General features: G+C 48.5%; 1 protein-coding gene across 3 annotated transcripts in view; it reads right to left on the minus strand.

The window, feature by feature from the left end:
• FGD3 (FYVE, RhoGEF and PH domain containing 3) overlaps window positions 1-18,363 on the minus strand; it is a 46,213-nt gene extending 27,850 nt beyond the window's left edge. For all 3 annotated transcript variants that reach the window (XM_070045774.1, XM_070045773.1, XM_070045775.1), the window contains exons 1-5: window positions 18,307-18,363; window positions 17,093-17,205; window positions 7,622-7,805; window positions 7,344-7,472; window positions 6,209-6,728 (exon numbers count right to left, since the gene is read on the minus strand). In XM_070045774.1, the coding sequence (XP_069901875.1) occupies window positions 6,209-6,679 (471 nt within the window). In that variant the 5' untranslated portion in view covers window positions 6,680-6,728; window positions 7,344-7,472; window positions 7,622-7,805; window positions 17,093-17,205; window positions 18,307-18,363. The remainder of the gene's footprint in view (window positions 1-6,208; window positions 6,729-7,343; window positions 7,473-7,621; window positions 7,806-17,092; window positions 17,206-18,306) is intronic.
• Between the last annotated feature and the right edge of the window lie 1,141 nt (window positions 18,364-19,504).

The following is a 19,504-nucleotide window of genomic DNA, read 5'->3' on the forward strand; positions in this document are numbered from 1 at the left end:
CAATAAGTGATGCTGGGAAAACTGGACAGCTACATGTAAAAGAATGAAATTAGAACACTCCCTAACATACACAAAAATAAACTCAAAATGGATTAAAGACCTAAATGTAAGGCCAGACTGTATAAAACTCTTGGAGGAAAACATAAGAAGAACACTCTTTGACATAAATTGCAGCAAGACCTTTTTTGACCCATGTCCTAGAGTAATGAGAACAAAAACAAAAATAGACAAATGGGACCTAATGAAACTTAAACCTTTTGCACAGCAAAGGAAACCATAAACAAGACGAAAAGACAACCCTCAGAATGGGAGAAAATATCTGCAAATGAAGCAACTGACAAAGGATGGATCTCCAAAATATACAAGCAGCTCATGCAGCTCAATATCAAAAAAGCAAACAACCCAGTCCAAAAACGGGTGGAAGATCTAAATAGACATTTCTCCAAAGAAGATATACAGATGGCCAACAAACACATGAAAGGATGCTCAACATCACTAATTATTAGAAAAATGCAAGTCAAAAGTACAATGAGGTATCACCTCACACTGGTCAGAATGGCTATCATCAAAAAATCTACAAACAATAGGACTTCCTTGGTAGGGCAGTGGTTAAGAATCCACCTGCCAATGCAGGGGACATGGGTTCGAGCCCTGGTCCAGGAAGATCCCATGTGCCACAGAGCAACTAAGCCCATGCACCACAACTACTGAACCTGCACTCTAGAGCCCGTGAGCCACAACTACTGAAGCCTGTGCACTTAGAGTCCATGCTCCACAGCAAGAGAAGCCACCACAGTGAGAAGCCCACACACCTCAATGAAGAGTAGCCCCTGCTTGCCGCAACTAGAGAAAGCCTGTGCACAGCAACGAAGATCCAAAGCAGCCAAAAAGAAGAAGAATAAAAAAACTACAGACAATAAATGCTGGAGAGGGTGTGGAGAAAGGGAACCCTCTTGCACTGTTGGTGGCAATGTAAATTGATGCAGCCAGTATGGAGAACAGTATGGAGATTCCTTTAAAAACTAAAAATAGAACTACCATATGACCCAGCAATCCCACTACTGGGCACATACCCAGAGAAAACCATAATTCAAAAAGATACATGCACCCCAATGTTCATTGCAGCACTATTTACAATAGCCAGGACATGGAAGCAACCTAAATGTCCACGGACAGATGAATGGATAAAGAAGATGTGGTGCAATGGAATATTACTCAGCCATAAAAAGGAGCAAAATTGGGTCATTTGTAGAGACATGGATGGACCTAGGGACTGTCATACGGAGCGAAGTAAGTCAGAAAGAGAAAAACAAGTATCGTATATTAATGCATGTATGTGGAATCTGAAAAAATTGGTATAGACGATCTTATTTACAAAGCAGAAATAGAGACACAGATGTACAGAACAAACGTATGGATTCCAAGGGGGAAGGAGGGGATGGGATGAACTGGGAGACTGTGATTAACATATAAACACTATTGATATTATGTATAAAATAGATAACTAATGAGAACCTACTGTATAGCTCAAGGAACTCTACTCAGTGCTCTGTGGTGACCTAAATGAGAAGGAAATCCAAAAAAGAGGGGATATATGTATCTATATAGCTGATTCACTTTGCTGTACAGCATAAACTAACACAATGTTGTAAAGCAACTATACTCCAATTCATAAAATAAAATAAAAAAATAATAAAAAATTTTTAAATGAAGAAGAAATTAAGACTTCCCCAAATAAACAGAAGATAAAGAGTTCATTACCACTAGACCTGCCATACAAGAAATGCTAAAGTAAGTCCTTCAAGTTGTGAAAAGATGGTAGATAGCAACATGAAGCTGTACAAAAATATAAGGTTCTTCAATAAAGGTAAATGCATGAACAAATATAGTAACCTGTACTATCATAATTTTGGCAGTACAGTAACCTGCACTATCATAATTTTGGTAGATAGCAACATGAAGCTGTATAAAAATATAAGGTTCTTCAATAAAGGTAAATGCATGAACAAATATAGTAACCTGTACTATCATAATTTTGACAAAAACATTTAAAAACTATAAATCTATGTGAAAGTGCATACTATATATATAAATACATAATTTGTGACATCAATAACATAGAGTGTCTGGGAGGGGGAGCTGTAAAGGAGTACAGTTTTTGTGTATCATTGAAATTAAGTTTTGTTCAGCTTAAAATAAAATGTTATACAGATGAAAAGATGCTCAACATCACTAATTATTAGAAAAATGCAAATCAAAACTACAATGAGGTATTACCTCACACCAGTCAGAATGGCCATCAGCAAAAAGTCACAAAAACTAAATGCTGGAGAGGGTGTGGAGAAAAGGGAGCCCTCTTGCCCTGTTGGTGGGAATGTAAATTGATACCTCCACTGTGGGGAATAGAATGGAGTGTCCTTAGAAAACTAAAAATAGAATTACCGTATGACCCAGCAATCCCACTACTGGGCTTATACCCTGAGAAAACCATAGTTCAAAAAGACACATGTACCCCAATGTTCATTGCGGCACTATTTACAATAGCCAGGACATGGAAACAGCCTAAATGTCCTTCGACAGAAGAATGGATAAAGAAGATGTGGCATATTTATACAATGGAATATTAGCCATAAAAAAGAACAAATTGGGTCATTTGTAGAGATGTGGATGGACCTAGAGTCTGTCATACATAGTGGAGTAAGTCAGAAAAAGAAAAACTAATATCAAATATTACCGCATATATGTGGAATCTAGAAAAATGGTACAGATGAACCTATTTGCAGGGCAGGAATAGAGATACAGGTGTAGAGAATGGACGTGTGGACATGGGGGAGGGGAAGGGGAGGGTGGGATGAATTGGGAGATTAGGTTTGACAGAAATACACTACCATGTATAAAATAGATAGCTAGTGGAAACATGTGGTATAGCACAGGGAGCTCTGCTCAGTGCTCTGTGATGACCTAGATGCGTGGGATGGGGGTGGGTGGGAGAGAGGTGCAAGAGGGAGGGGATATATGTATACATATAGCTAATTTACTTTGTTGCACAGCAGAAACCAACATAACATTGTAAAGCAATTATACCCCAATAAAAAATAAAAAGCAGATGGAAGATCTTTAAAAAAATAAAATACTATAACTATTTTATGTAATTGCAATAGAAAAAATATATAGAATATACACAAGAGGCAATGAGAAGGGATGCAAAACATATTATTACAAAAAAATCAATTAAACTTAAAAAAGGAAAGCAGTAAGAGAGGGACAAAAAAGCTACAAAACATACAGAAAACAATGAAAAAGGCAATAGTAAGTCCTTCCCTACCAGTAATTACTTTAAATGTAAATGAATTAAACTCCCCAATCAAAAGACACGGATTGATTGAACAGGTTAAAAATAAAATCCAATTATATGCTACCCACAAGAAACTCACTTTAGATTTAAGGACATACATAGGCTGAAAGTGAAAGATGGAAAAAGATATTTCATGAAAATGGTAAACAAAAGAGATCATGAGTGGCCATATTTACATCAGACAAATGGACTTTATGACCTTTTTTTTTTTTTTTTTTTTTGCGGTACGCGGGCCTCTCACTGTTGTGGCCTCTCCCATTGCAGAGCACAGGCTCCAGACGCACAGGCTCAGCAGCCATGACTCACAGGCCTAGCCGCTCCGTGCATGTGGGATCTTCTCGGACCGGGGCACAAACCCGTGTCCCCTGCATCGGCAGGCGGACTGTCAACCACTGCGCCACCAGGGAAGCCCCAGACAAATGAACTTTAAATAAAAAAACCATTACACAATACAAAGAAAGACATTATATAATGTTAAAAGGACCAATTCACCAAGAAGATATAACAGTTATAAATATTTATTCATCAAACCTCAGAGCTCCTAAATATATGAAGCAAACTTTGGCAGAATTGAAGCAAGAAACAGATAACAACAGAAGAATAGTAGGAGATGTCAGTACTCTACTTTCAATACTGGATAGGACATGCAAAACATCAATAAGGAAGCAGGGGATTTGAATAATACTGTAGAACAAATGAACCTAACAAACATATGCAGAACACCCCATATAACAACGGCAGAACATACATTCTTCTCAAGTGCACACAGAGCGTTCTCCAGGTCAAACCACGTGTTAGGCCACAAAACAAGTATTAACAAATTCAAGAAGATTGAAATCATATAAAATCTCTTTTCCAATCACAACAGAATGAAACTAGAAATCAGCAGCACAGAGAAAACTGGAAAATCCACAGATTTGTAGAAATTAGACAATACGCACTTAAACAGGAGTCAATAATAGAGATTAGAACAGAGATAAATGAAACAGAGGGTAGAAAAACAATGGGAAAAAACCAACAAAACTAAGTTGTTTTTTGAAAAGATAAACAAAATTAACAAACCTTTAGCTAGACTTACCAAAAAAATGAGAGAGAACTCAAATAAATAAAATGAAAGACGAAATATTACAACTGATACTACAGTTGAATACAAGGGATCAGAAGAGACGGCTCTGAACAATTAAATGCCAACAATTGGATAAGCTAAAAGAAATAGATGAATTCCTAGAAACACACAACCTACCAAGACTGAGTCGCGAAGAAATAGAAAATTTGCACAGACCGATAACAAGTAAGGAGGTTCAATAAGCAATAAAAGTCTTCCCAACAAAGAAAAGCCCAGAAACAGATAGCTTCACTGGGAAATTAATACCAATTGTTCTCAAATTTTTCCCAGAAAATTAAAGAATAAGGAACACTTCCTAACTCATTCCATGAGACCAGCATTATCCTGATACCAAAACTTTGGGGCCTTGTTGACCCTGGAGGGACTCTCCCTCCCAGGGGTTCGCGGATTCCTAGAGATGTAAAGGATTCGCTGGCAAGAATGTCTTTCAAGTGCAAACCAGCCCATCCAGAGCCCACACCCAACCACCTTCTTTATACTTGCTTTCCCCTATTCCCCTGCCCTAATTACACGAGCTATCCAGGGACAGCCCCTGTGCACAGAACCCACTGAAATTATTCAAACTGGCCAATCTTAAACCTGCTTACCCTGTCTCACCCATCCCTTTCCTCAGAAACCACAATAAAGACTCTACTGTAACTTACATAGTATTTGTACATCAACTATACTTCAATTAAAAGAATAAAATAATTACATGATTAAAAAAAGACTCTTGCTCACAATTTCCACTCCCTCTGCCTCCTGCCCTACCCTGGTGCTTTTCCCTCTGGTTCCCCATGGTGTGGTGTGCCCCCTCCTCTCGGGAACTATGAGTAATAAACTGTCTTTAAATGGCAGTCATCTCCTGATTTGTGGGCTTCACCATTCCTGAATAATGATAAAACTTAGCTTAAAACATGCCCCCAGCCCACTCGCTGACAATTTGGCTTTCAAAAGTGCAGGCCTGTGGCTGCCCTTTGCCCATGAAGCCCGCCTCTTGATGCGGCCGTGTTAGTCCATACCATCTCTACCAGGAGCCAGCAGGTCCGACCCTGGCCAAATGCCACTTGTGCTTGTCTTGGGACCCAGTCACTCGCAGCTTACCTACGCTGTTCTCCTCCCATGCACAGGTGGTCTCTCTAAGCCGGGGCTGTCGGCTTTACTTCCATGTCCCCACAAGTCCCAGTGTAGAGCCCAGAGCCCAAAACGCTAAAGGGACACAGATGAGCTTTCTTGCAAGACCGAGCCCCCACAGGTGGGCACGCCTGCTTCCCGGAGCCATCTGCACGGGGCTCCCCTCGCGTGCCTGGGCTCCCTTCCTGCCTCTGCCACACACCATGGGAAACCCTGGGGTTTCCCCATTCATAAAATAAGGTGACAAGCATGCTGTCTTCCTCATGGGGGCTCTGCAAGGCAGGCAGCAAGCACTGGCAAAGAGTGGTGGCAGCACTGTTTCCGCTAAGTTGGACCGCCACAGCCACCCTGGGGTGGGGTCCCTGTGCCACCGTGGGGCCATGGAACTAGGGCTTGGGAGTGAGATCATTGTCTGATATGTCAGGGAGATCCCTGCCTGTGTGGTCCTTCCCCAGAGCCTGCCCATCAACCCATAGCAGGGGCTTCTCTGAGCATGGTGTCTGAGTGTACACCCTGCTACTGGCACCAGGCCTGGGTGATGGCACTGTAAACCTCAAATACTCTCAGAGGAGAGCTCTGCAGCCCCTGACACCTGGGACGGGAAGGTGGCCTACCTTGGCTGGATCCGCGTCAGCCCTCAAGGGGCTATTCTCGGGGTCTGGCTCCTCACTGCTGCCCTCGCCCATATCGCTATCGGCCTCCTCCCGTGGGGCCTTGCCACCTGGGGCTGTCTCCAGGTGCAGCCCTTTGATGGTGGGGCCTGGGCCCGCCTCGCTGCCGTCCTCACAGGAGAAGTGCTCGCCGACCACGCTGCAGGAGGGGCTGTCTATCCCGCTGTCCCGGTTAGGGATCTTAGTGCCGCTGCTGGGCTCACTCACAGAGCCCACGTCCCCCGCAGAGGCCTGGCTGCCAGGGCTCCCGGAGGCAGGGTCACCACAGTGGGCTCCAGGCCCAACAGGGAGCGCTCGGAGCTTCCCCGGGTCTGTGCTTGGATGCTCCAGGGAGGAACTGCTAGGCCCAGCATCTGGCTCCCCCCGGGTGGCAATGGGGGCTGGGGGCATTGAGGACACCCCTCCTGGCTCCATCCTCAAAGTTGAGTTCTCTGAGCTCTGTGAGGGGCTGGCCGGGGTCTTCCTGTCAGGGAGAAATGAGCATAGTCAATGCCAGCTGGGCCATGGACTAACCCCCAGGTGGGGCCCTCTGGAGAAAATCAACATGGAGGAGGGGGGCTGGGGCTGAGTGTGAAGTGAACACCCTGGTCAGCCTCAGCTGGGTCCTGACTAGGCAGGCTTTGGGGCAATGGCAAGTGGAAAGCATTTTATTCTAAAAATAAATTTCTTCATTAAAAAAAGAAGGAAGAGAGAGAGGGAAGGAGGGAGGGAGAGAGTGAGAAAGAGAGAGAGAAAGAAAGAAAGAAAGAAGGAAGGAAGGAAGGAAGAAGGAAAGAAGGGAGGAAAGAAGGAAGGAAAGAAAGAAAGAAAAAAGAGAGAGTGAAAGAAAAAAAAGGAGAGGGAGGAATGAATTCTGTAGCGTGAAGCTACCTGCCCCTCAGTGAATTCAGAATATATGTGTAAACGAACAGCAATAACCACCGTGAGCACAGTGAATCTGGTCTGTACTGTGCTTGGGCGTCCGTGGCACTCTATCCTACCATGTAGCTCTGAGGTGAGGCAGGAGCCCCATCGAGACCCTCCCTCAATATCACTGTCGATATTCTGTCTGACAGGTGACCTGTCATTTTCCAGAGACCTGGAGGCTGAGGAGGCTGGATCTTGGTTCCCAATTCCTCTTCCTGCTAAGCACCGGAACTACTTCATGCCCTCACATGGTGCCTCTTCTGGAAACCTTCGTGGAGGAAAGGCACCTTCAAGTGTCAGTCTAGGTGCACAGAGAGGGTCAAAGGTGAGACTAGACTGGGAGGAGATTGACATTCCCCCAAATCTTCCACTTGAACCCCCAGTGGAGCTGCAGAGGAGGTCAGGGACCAGGAGCGGCAGTCACTTATTCCTGGGCAATAGGTGGGTTACCTGAGGTTGTCAGACTCTGCAAGGACACTGAGGTGGAAGGGTGGGTGCCAGGCTCCCTGCTGGCTGTGTTCCGGGTCCTTTGAGTTGGCCAGCCCAGGCCTTGCACAGGGTTGGAGGGCTGGGAGGATTTGCTGAAAATCTTTTTCTTGCCCAGCAGTTTTGAAGTGGAGCAGTTCAGGAGGTTCTAAAAAAAAAAACGTGAAAGGAGAATGAAAACCACCTTCTCCACTGGCACTAGGAGCAGCATGGGTGACAGACCCAGTGCTCAAGGGAGAACATGGAAGGGCATCTTCATGCCACCACCCAGTGCAGGAGACCCCCGGGCAGGTCATAGAGGTCTGCGGGTGGATGGAGCATGGCTGAGTCCCTGGCCCCCGTGCAGCAGCTTCTAGGCCCTGGCTTAAAACTGGGGCCAGAACTGAGCTTGTCCCCAGTCATGCAGTGACTCAGGGAGAAAGGATCCTCTTGAGTGTGCAGTGCCCACTGTGTCTGAGGAGAGCTGGCTGGCATCTACACGTGCCCTCCCAGACACAGGCACTCACTCAGCTCTGCTGCCAGTGGCTTCTTCACACATTCCCCTCCTCCCTTGCTAAACAAAATAAAGAACCATCAGTGGAGATGCAGTTTCCCCTCCCTGCAACACACACAACCAAAAAGGTGTCCTGAAGCCTGACCCTCGGCCACCCATGCAGCAGAAGGGCCTCTGGTCAGAGTGTGCTCAGAAGAGAAGCGTGAACCACCTCTGCGCGTGCGTGGCCTTGAGGGCTGGCGAGGCCCCCGGAGTCAAGCACCAACTCCAGCCCCTGTGATAGTCTCCTACGCTCTTGCCTTCCAGTGCAGTCAGATTTCTTCTGAGTGGACCTTTTTTTTTTTTGCGGTACGTGGGCCTCTCACTGCTGTGGCCTCTCCCGTTGCGGAGCACAGGCTCCAGATGCGTATGCTCAGCGGCCATGGCTCACGGGCCCAGCCGCTCCACGGCATGTGGGATCTTCCCGGACTGGGACACGAACCCATGTCCCCTGCATCGGCAGGCGGACTCTCAACTACTGCTCCGCCAGGGAAGCCCTGACCTTTCTTTAAGTGACACCAAAACCAGTGCGGGTTGCACATTTAGTATTGGCTACTGCCACATTCTTAAAGAGCTTAATGGGGAGAAATATCAAGATTTCTAAACAGAAAATGCATGCTTTGCTACATTTTTCTCATAGCACAGGTGATAAACTCCAGTTTCCGGAAATCAGACATGACACAGCAGTCAAAATATGCCAGATGGAATGCAGGCCACGCTCAGCTTTGGTGTGTCCAGTGCAGCCATCTGGTGCCAGGTGGAGCCTGCTGCAATCACACCTCAGGGATTCCTGCTTCTGGTCAAGATGGAATAACAGAAACTGGAGATACTCTCTCACTGGAAACAACCAAATCATGGATAAAACATACGAAACAACAGTTGACAGACACCTTACACCAGGCAGCAAAGCGCGGTGCTCCTGAGAGGTGGGTACAAGTGCAGTGATCCCTCTCTCACCCCAGCTTCCTGCCCAGAGAAGGGGATCTCAGGTAGACCCCTGAGTAAGGAGACAGAGCTGGGAGTCCAGGAATACGAAGGCAGCTGGAGGTCAGAGGATAGAGCACTAGAGAGAGAGCTGCACAGAGAGAGCGCAGAGAGCTGACAAGGGCCCTCGGAGATGGCTCAGTGCATGTGTGAGGAAACTGCAATGCTGGAGAAAGATCTACTTGAGAGGGTCAGAGGGAACATTACCTGGTGCTCACACAGGGCAGGGAATATGCCTGTTTCCACCAGCTAGACTGGAAACCCCAAGATCCACAGGGAGTTAGAGAACTTGGAAGGGTCTTGCCTCAGTGTGGGGCATAATTAGCCCCATGGTGAGCTCTGCTCAGGTCCCACCTAACAAATACTGATGAATTTTAACAGGAAAGTCCATCTGTTTACAAATGACTTAACTGCCTCCCTAAACAATGCCTAAGGACAATTATAAGAGCACAAACATATTCAGCATCCAGTAAGGTGAGATTTATAGTGTCTGGCATCCAACCAAAAATTACCAGACACAGAGGGCAGGAATACACAACCCAGAGTGAGGAGAAAAAGGCAGTGAGTTGAAATTGAACCACATATGTTACAGATGTTAGAATTACCAGACAAGACAAGGTCATTAAGGCAGCAGCAGTTACCCGCATTATATTTAAAAGGTCAGTAGAAACATGAAGAATAAAAAAAAGATGCAAATCCAACTTGCAGAGATGAAAACCACACAGTGTGTGATCAGACCCACTGGAAGGGATTGATGGCAGATTAGATATTGTAGAAGAAAAATTAGTGAGTTTAGAGAGACAATAGAAGCTATCTAAAATGAAAGAGCGAGAATGAATTGTGAGATGTGGAAAAACTTTAAGCAGCATAATATCTGTGTAACCAGAATATATATGCGGAGTCTCAAAAAAGGAGTGAGCTTGAAAAATATTTGAGAAAAATAATGACCAAAATTGATACCAATTCTACACAAATCTTTCAACCATTGAGGGGAAAAGAGAATACTTCTGAACAACATGGATGAATCCAGAAATAATCATGCCAGGTGAAAGAAGACAGACAAAAGAAAAGGCACCTACTTTTTTCTCATTTACATAGAATTCTAGGAAATGTACACTAACAGGTGCTGCCAGAAAGCAGACAGGGATGTTGCCTGGAAGGAGGGGTAGGTGTGGTGTGGGGGTTACAACGGAACACAGAGAAGCCTTCAAGGGGTGACAGCTATGCTCATCATCTTGGCAGTGGCGACACTTTCACAGGTGTATATATGTATGTTGAAACGTCAAATTGTACATTTTAAACATATGCAGTTAATTGTATGTTGATTATACCCTGTGGAAGGTGATACCTCTGAGCTGTGCAAACTTGGTGAGTTGCTGACACTCACCAAGTGTCATTTTCCTTGTTACAGAAGGGACAATGAATCATGTAGAGGAGGGTGGTGAGGGGTGTGGCAGGCCCAGAGGCTGGGGAGGCTGGTCTGCCTGGATGCCCTTCAAAGGGAGGAAGTGTGCCTTTCCTCTGGAGGCCCTTTAGCCATGACCATCTTATCTTCCAAGGGTTTTAGTGCAAGGGCAGCTGAACCATGCTCGGCCAGACTGGGAAGCCCAGGGCTCAGCATAAAGACATCCTCCAGGGAGCAGAGTACGTGGTGGAGGAAGGTCCTCGTTGCAGAGCAACCTTCCTAAAGATCAGACGACCCTCTGATCTGATTTGGGAAGCCACAGGATACAGCCCACAGCCTCGCTTACCTCAGGACTGGTCTCCCTGCTGCCTGTCCAAGGCCAACGTGAGTGCAGGGCAGGCCAGTCCAGTTCCAGCCTCCCCTCCACACTGCTCAGAGGAGCCGGGGGCTAAGGTAGGGCTGGGGGAGAGGAAACACATGTTCAAAGGTGCCCAACATACACACATATAAACACACACATGCCTCCACACGTGTATACACATATGCACATGCACACATACACAAATACATATAAACATATATCCAATTATACATACACACCCACACACCCCATGTGCCAGGAGATGTGCTGAATGCTTTTGTACCCTTGCTCAGTCACAATCACCAAGGTGGGTGACATTCCATGTTTCAGACAAGGACGCCAAGGCTGACCCTGGCCATGCTGGCCTGGGGTAATCAGCACCCAGGAGCTGGGTCCCCCAGACATGCTTCTCTGAACCCCCTGGACTGGGCTCCGGGCTCATTCTGACATGCCCAAGGCCAGGGACGTGTAATCACGGAGGAGCCAAGGAGCATTTGTCATTTCTGTCTTCCCAGCCACTCAGCTCTCCCTTTAGAAGCCCTGAGCTGAGGGAGCCCACCCTAGGTGAGTTGAGCCTGCTGCCGAACTCAGGACCCAGGGCCCCTGACACCCGAGGCTGCCACCACCTAGCATCAAAGGCCCCAAACCTGGGACTGGGGGAGGTGTGGGGACTGGAGAAGTACAGAGAAATTAAATGTGCCCCACTCTCCAGTGCGTTGTGGCCCGTTAAGTGACTCCATCCACAGTAGCCAGTTGGACGGGGTGGCATGAATGCAGTGGTGTCTGCCCTGGAGTCTCTGAGCCACTTGGTAGCTGCCTGAGATGGGCAGGGATAGTCTTACAGATGGGCCACAAGTCCGCTCCACCTGCCGCTGGACGTCCCCACCTTGGAAACAGTATAGGAACCCCCACTAAAACCACCATTATGCCCATCTCACTTGCTGCCTGTCACCTGGTACCCTGGAGGCCCCACGTGGGCAGAGACCTCGGCTGTCTTGTCACTGACATGGCTTAGTGGCCCCGGCACGTGGGGCCCCAGCTGACAGCTGGCAGCAGCCATCAGATGTGTGAGCCTGAGAAGAAGACTTTGAAACAGTTCCAGCCCTCACTGGCGACAGTCCCAGAGAAACCCTGAGTGAGAGCCATGGGAATGCATCCCACGAGCCCCAGAATCATGAGAGATGACAATCCTTGGTGGGGTTGCTCTTTACCCTACCATGTCCAGGTGGTTGGTTACGTGAAGGAGGTAATTCAAACAATACTGGAAGCACCATAGGGCAATACCAGAAACTTCTGTGCTGCACACACCTGCACGCAGGTTGCAGGCTGGGAGACAAAGCTGCAGAAACCCACAAGGCTGTATTAGCAGTGACAAAGGTCTGGCTGCGCTGGCCATGCCAGATGTAACAATCAATGACATGTCAGCAAAGCTGCCCAGGGACCCAGGGGTGCCTGCACTCCAGTGTCAGGATCCAGAAGCGCAATACTTGCCTTGGGGCCTCAGCCCGGGAAGCGCTCTGGCTGCAGCTGGTACAGTCTGCGTTCTCCATCCTGTGTGCTGAGAACACAGAGGTGGACACAGGTACTGTGGGGTGCCACATGCTTCAAAATTCGCTGGGGTCAGTGGGACCTCGGGGTGGGATGGGGCCAGCAGAGTGGGGAGGAAAGGAAACGGATCAGCACAGCACCATCCCAGCTTGCTGGGACGCCCTGACCAGATGTTCCCCAAACAGTTCACACCATCACTTTAAAAAGTTACTGTTATTTTTTTAAACCTCATGAGTGATGGGTCATTTTTTTTTTTTAAGAAAACCTAGATATTATGGAAAAACAAAAAAGAAGCAAAAGTTACCTGTCCGTTCTAGTACTGGGATACTGGTGAGTGGGCAGGGGCCTGTGGGCTGGACAGCGGGGGTGTGAGGTAGGTGGGGGTCCTAACGCTCCTAGGTATGTTGCAGCTTTTCTTAGAGAAGCTGCATTTGTTTCAACACCAAATTCCAACATGAATCCCTTATGTCCTCAAGAACACATTTCTCCCAGAAGAATTGAAAGCAGAGACTCGAACAGATGTTTGCCCCCTGTTCACATGTGAACAAAGGTTCAGAGCAGCATTTTTCACAGTGGCCAAAAGGTGGAAGCCTACTTCAACATGAATGAACCTCGAGGAAGTGCTGAGTGAAACAACCCAGACACAAAAGGATAGATATTAAGATTCCGCTTGTGTGAGGTACCTGGAGGGGGCAAATCATAGAGACAGAAAGTAGAATGGTGGAGCTGAGACTGGGAATGGGGAGTTAGTATTGAATGGAATAGATTTTCATTTTGGAATGATAAAAAAGTTCTGGAGATGCATGGTGGCGATGGTGCATAACAACGTGAATGTACTTAATGCCACTGGACTGTACACCTAAAAGTGGTTAAAATAGTAAATTTTATGTTATGTGTATTTTACCACAGTAAAAAAAATAAAAAAGCTTTTAAAAAAAGGAATGCATTTCAGAAAGGTTTGCCTAGAAAGTTCTATAAATTAGGGTTAAAGTGACAGTGATTCAAAAGCACTGAAAACTTACTCCCTGCCCTGCATTCCTGTCCCCCTGGGCCTCAAACCCAGGCTTTTTCTCCACTCACCCCCCCGGAAGCCTCGAGGCCCACAGTGACGTGCGGTTGTGGAGAGGCCTGGCCCTGAGCAAGAGCTGCCTGTAAACCTCTCACCCCGCTGCTGATGCATCGTCACCCTACACTGCCCACGCTACTCCTCAGGAAACATGGCCCCCAGGGAAGGGCCTCGAACAGACCTGGGGGGTGGTTGGATGGTTGGACTGTGGCCCACGCTCTGCGTGGCTCCGGCTCTGACCTCGGCCTCCAGACCATCTTTTGGTCCCCCACCTGACGAGGTGAGGCTCAGAGACAGCTCATGGCCCAGCACAGAACATGGGTATCATTATTAGAGGCTCAATACATGACTGTGGGGAAAAGGCAGGATGATTTCCCGGTTGATTACACTCCTGGGACCACAGGTGCCTCACTGGGAGGGAGGTGGGAGGGCTAGAGCCCCCTGCCCACCAGGGAGGGTCAGCCAACTCCAGCTATGGAGGCCCTGCCTGGACTCCTCCCTGCTCTGACCCCAGGCCGTCTTCTTGGGCCTATGGGGGCATGACAGCCCCCATGGATTGCACGATGCATCTTTGGCCCTCCTGCGTGGATGCAGGGAGGCAGCAGCACAGTGGGCCTGAGGCCCTGCATCCAGAGTGATCAGTTTCTACCACTGATTGACCCAGTAACCAGAGATAAGCTCAACTTCCCCAAACCTCAGTTTCCTTGTCTGTAAAATTGGACCCAACAACAGTCCTGCAAAGGTTCTTAAAGCTTGAGGCAGTGCACAACACTCTACCCTCAACTGGCCATGTCATACATTTTTAGTGGCCCTAAATGACAAACATGGGCAGGACACCTCACCAGGGTGATGGCCTTCAGCCATTAACATCGCCTGAAGCTCCCAGGTCCCCTGTCACAGGGCCTGCTCAGCTGCAGTAGGAGTTGTGTGAAATCACACAATGAGCCCAGTAGTGATGACATGTGCCCAGAGCTGGATTGACAGAAACTCAGGGAACGCACTGGGTGCAGTGTAAGGAGCTATGACAAGAGGGGTTACATGCAGGGCTGCACTGTGCGCAGGGTGGTTGTGCCTGGGAAACAGACCACTGCACTGTTTCTTTCTTTTTTTTTTTTGGCTACGCTGCGTAGCATGTGGAATCTTAGTTCCCTGACCAGGGATCCAACCCATACCGCCTGCGTTGGCAGCATGGAGTCTTAACCCCTGGACTACCAGGGAAGTCCCTGCAGTGTTTCTACTTAATCTTTTTACTTATGTATTTACTTAATATTTTTCTTTATTTCTTATTTTTAAATTTTCTATACTTATTTCTGTTTCATATTTTGTTTCTGTTTTTATTTTACTTTCATCTAGAAGGAGTATAAATATAAACACTACAGACACTGTACATTACCATACATTAAAAGCAACTATAAAAATAAAGTCACAACCTTTGAAATAAAAAATAAATCCTTCCTTGCATAGGCAGGTAGATGTGTGATAAAGCAAATAGAATCTCAGGAGGGGACATTGTAAAATTCTTGGAGCTTTGCTGTATGTTTGAAATGTTTTGTAATAAAGCTTTTGGGGAAAAAAGTTGATCTCTGCAGTACCCAAGACCTCCAGGCCCACACTTGGGGTGGGGCAAGGGGGGGTCCTTGTTCCATTCTGACCTCCTCCATTGGGCACCCTGGGCTCACTACATACTTCTCTCTACTTTTGATTATGTTTGAAATTTTTATTTAAAAAAGTAATGAAACAAAACAGATAAGAACTTTCCAACAGCTTCCGATTGACACTGAAATCCTTGAGCACAGATGTAACTCTGCCGCTCCTTCCACACTGAGCCACCTCAGGGACCTTTGCAAGGTGCTCCCTCTAGAGGAACAGCCTGGCGCAGCTCCCTGAACTCACTCCCTGCTCTGTGACAGGCCTTCCCCCCAGATGAGGCCGCCCCTCCTCCATCCCCGCTACTCCTCCAGGCTCACCCACACCTCCCACCTCCACTCCCCACTGGCTGCAGCCCACACAGGTGGAAATCTCACCTCCTTCACATGGTCCCCCACCTGGCAAACAGCAGGACTCAGTAAGCATGTTCGGTGAGGAAGTGAATAGATGAATTTGAATCGGCATCGCAAGCGGTCTTATTTCCCTTCTAATATGTACGTTTACAAAACCATACAAAAATGTCCTCTGGCTGAGTCCAAATTTTGAAAATATAAAATGCAAATCAATATTACAGAAGGTCAAATCCCACCTCCTACAGTCCATCACTCGACAGCCCCACGGTCGTCTCATCTAACTTCACAGTGACCCTGTTAGGTAACTACAGCGAAAGGGACACCCAGACAATGGATTCACCTTCCTAAAGCCACACACCTGCACCAGCAAGAGCTCTGTGTCCTGGGCACCGAGGGGCTCCAAGTGGGCCCCACCAAAACCCCCAGAGCTGATGTGTAAGGACAGCCACCATCCACTTCACTGGGGACCTAGGTGACCAGTCATCACACATCGGGACTCAGACAGAGGGGACAGTATCCCAGACAGATGGAACAGCATTACAGACAGAGGAAACAGCATCCTAGGCAGAGGAAACAGCCTCTCAGGCAGAGGGAACAGAGCCTCAGACAGAGGGAACAGCATTGCAGACAGAGGGAACAGCATCTCAGACAGAGGAAACAATGTCCCAACAGGGGAAACAGCATCCCAGACAGAGGGAATAGAGTCTCAGACAGAGGGAACAGTGTCCCAGGAAGAGGCAACAGCATCTCAGGCAGAGGGAACATTATCTCAGACAGAGAGAACAGCATCTGAGGCAGAGAGACCAGTGTCCCAGACAGAGGGAACAGCATCAGATACCATCAGACAAAGGGAAGAGCACAAAGCAAATAAGAGTCAGCCAGGCCATCTGAAGAGCTGACAGTGTGCCTAGGTGGGTGAGCCCAGAAAGGGAGGGGATGGGACCTGGTTGTTGGAGCCAGGATGGATCTCATAGCTGTGGGTAGCCAGGGGGTCATGCAAGTGAGTGACACCCCATCCAGGTTTGGATTTCACATCTCGGCTATGGTTAATACTGCCCCAAGGTTACATTTTTACCCCTATGTTCACCCACTTTTTCATGGACCTGTTTCCTCATCTGTCAGTAGAGTCATCAGAGCCCACCTGGAGAAGGTGGCAATGATGCCGCAAGGCAGGTGCTCCTGGCACTGGATCAGCGACTCTTCCATGGTCACTGTTCTGGGTCCAGGGACACCCGCCACCCTAGGTTCTCAAGGGGCTCCGGGCAGCAAAGCCTCACCCTTCCTCTGGGGCCTCACTACCACATCTCAGCTTTAACCCCAACAGACCCACCACAGTCCAGGCTTCTGTGTGTGCAGAGCACACAGTCTTGTCCAGCTTTGCGAGGCACTGCATATTTGGAGGTGCTGGTTTTTGTGCGGAGACAGACATCAGCCCAAGGAGCGGAACCAGGGCCTCTGGCCTCCTGCACCCAACCAGCTGGAGACAAACCACTTCCTCCCCTTCCGCACCCGGCCCCACCCAGCCCCAGGGCCACTTGCCAGTCAAGCTGTCAGGCTCCAAAGGTTTGAGTTTGCCCGGCTTGGCGTCTTGCAGTCCATGGTCTAGGGCAAACGGTGGGCCTCAGTTTCTCTGTGACCTTCAGCTTCCTCTCCTGAAAGAACGGCGGAGCGAGGTCACCCTGGGCTTTGTCTGAGGACTAATCCGAATAATAGCAGAGCTGCCCCAAGCACATCCAGCCTCCAGGGGGCTGTGCTCACCTCCGGAGCCCGGCACCACTCAGACCCCAGTTCACATACAGGAAAACTAAGTGGTAGAAGCATCTGCCCAAAGTCATAAGCTGGGGGAGGGGCTGCAAGCCAAACGTCCCAGTTGGCCACGAACACCAGCAGGGCACCAGCCACCTGCTGCCCCATGCTCAGTTTCCCCTCTCCAGTGGGGTCTCAGAGAACCCCAGGCCCAACTTGCCACCTCCCAAGGGGACTCCACAGCACCTCACCGACTGCAAGAAGCTGTAAATGGGCTGGTGGTCAGCAACCACAGGGACTCCCACACTACAAACCCCAGAGGGTCCTGGGAGCCAAGTGTTCTGAGTGCAGTCGCGCCCTAGAACATGTCCACTCTGTACAACGGGCACAAACACAGCTGCCTCTGGTACCCCATGGCTGCCCATGAGCCTCCCCCAGTCTGCGAGCCTCTCACAGGTGGTCCGCCCACCACCCTGCACTGTCTGGGCACAGTGTGGGATTCTGAGGAGGCCCTGATGGGCTTGGCCTTCCTTCCTAGTAGCACTATCATGGACAGGCCCTGTCTGTCAGTACCTAAAATGCAGATTGCAGAGGAATCTTCTGGAGCCCCCACCATGTGGAAAGACCTAGCCCCCTAAGGACCATGTTTGGGACCCTTCATCTGTCCTCCGTAGGCCCAGCCTACGCAGGGACCCTGGCCTCAGGTTCATCTTTGCTAGAGTCTAAGCCACTGCAGATGACACCCAACACTGTCCTGGCAAGTGTGCTTGTTTGCTGTTCGATGATGCTCACAATAACCTGACTTGTTACAAATCATGCCAGAGGCACCACAGGAAAACAAAGGGACACAAGACATCACTCAGCGGCACCACGGCAGCTTCCTGCCTTGAAAACATCCGACCCCGAATGGGTCCTGCTCTGAACTTCCCCTGACCCTGAAAGTACCCCTTACAGGACCAGCACAGACTCTCAGGGCTGGCGAAGACCCCAAAGCCAGCACCACTCACCTGTCTTCTGCGGCACACACACTTCTCTCCAGGACTGACTTCAGACAGCAGCAAAACACAACTTCCTTTTGCTGGTTTTCGCAATATGGGTCACTAAACGACAGTGCATTTGCATTTCCGCACTATCACACATCCAAGCTCACTGGTTCTCCCCCTGCCTTATTTGCAAAAATACAGCCCAAACCGGCTGGAACGCTGTCCAAGGCCCAGGCCATCCTGGCCTGTGTTGGTTTAAAGTTTAACAGACTGCTTGGGTGTCCCTGAGTTGTTCTGGGCGTGGAGGCTGCAGCCATTCTGCCTCTGCCTCTGTGGGTTTTTCTAAGCAGACCTCCAGGCGCCTGTCGCTCAGACCCTCAGAGAGGGGTCGTCAGTGGGTTCAGTGCCTGAGCGGTGGGGCTGGCCCCAGACCACACAGGCAGTGGCCCCTAGATCAAAGAAAGGGCCCAATGGGCCCCCAGAGGCTTCTTCAGGTCTTCTTTGGTGGGAACGGTGAAAATGGCCACAGACGGTTGGAAAATTGAGAGGTCCCACTGAAAACAGATTATTTCAAGATGCTCCCGGGGTGAAGCCACTTCCTGTGGAGACCTTCCCGCCACTTCCTGTGGAGACCTTCCCGCCACTTCCTGAGGAGACCTGTTCCACAACGGATGCTCCAGCCCCACCCCAGCACCCACAGGAAGGGCTCCATGACTTCTAGGGTGAAAGTAAATATACAAAGATACAGGATTCCTACAAGGCTTAGACCACGAATTCTGACCTAATTTAATTGATGGATTCTTCATCCAGGCTTACATGCTTTTTAAAAAACAAAGCAATTTCTCTGGGCCTTAGTTTCCTTGTTGTTGCAGGGGTGTCACCATAGAGCCCCCCTCAGAGGCAGTACCTAACACACAGGGATCATGTGAGTGTAACGAATGAAACAATCGAAAGGGCCAGTTAATGAGATAATTTCTCCAGCCCACCCTGACCTCCCTTGGCAGGGCACAGAGCCATGTTTCTCCATGAGTTCCTAAGTGATGCCCACACCAGCTGGAGAAGGGACTTGCTTCCGCCCTCAGTTCTACTAAATATTTACCCGTTGTTTGGGAGGGGGTAGGCTGAGACATGCTACCCACTTTCACCTCCAGATAGTCTTCCTTTCAACCAAAGATCTGAAGAATTGTACAGCTAGGACACTGATGAGCTCTTACTCACCTCC

This window comes from Globicephala melas, chromosome 6 (genome assembly GCF_963455315.2).
Source record: "Globicephala melas chromosome 6, mGloMel1.2, whole genome shotgun sequence".
Classification (NCBI taxonomy): domain Eukaryota; kingdom Metazoa; phylum Chordata; class Mammalia; order Artiodactyla; family Delphinidae; genus Globicephala; species Globicephala melas.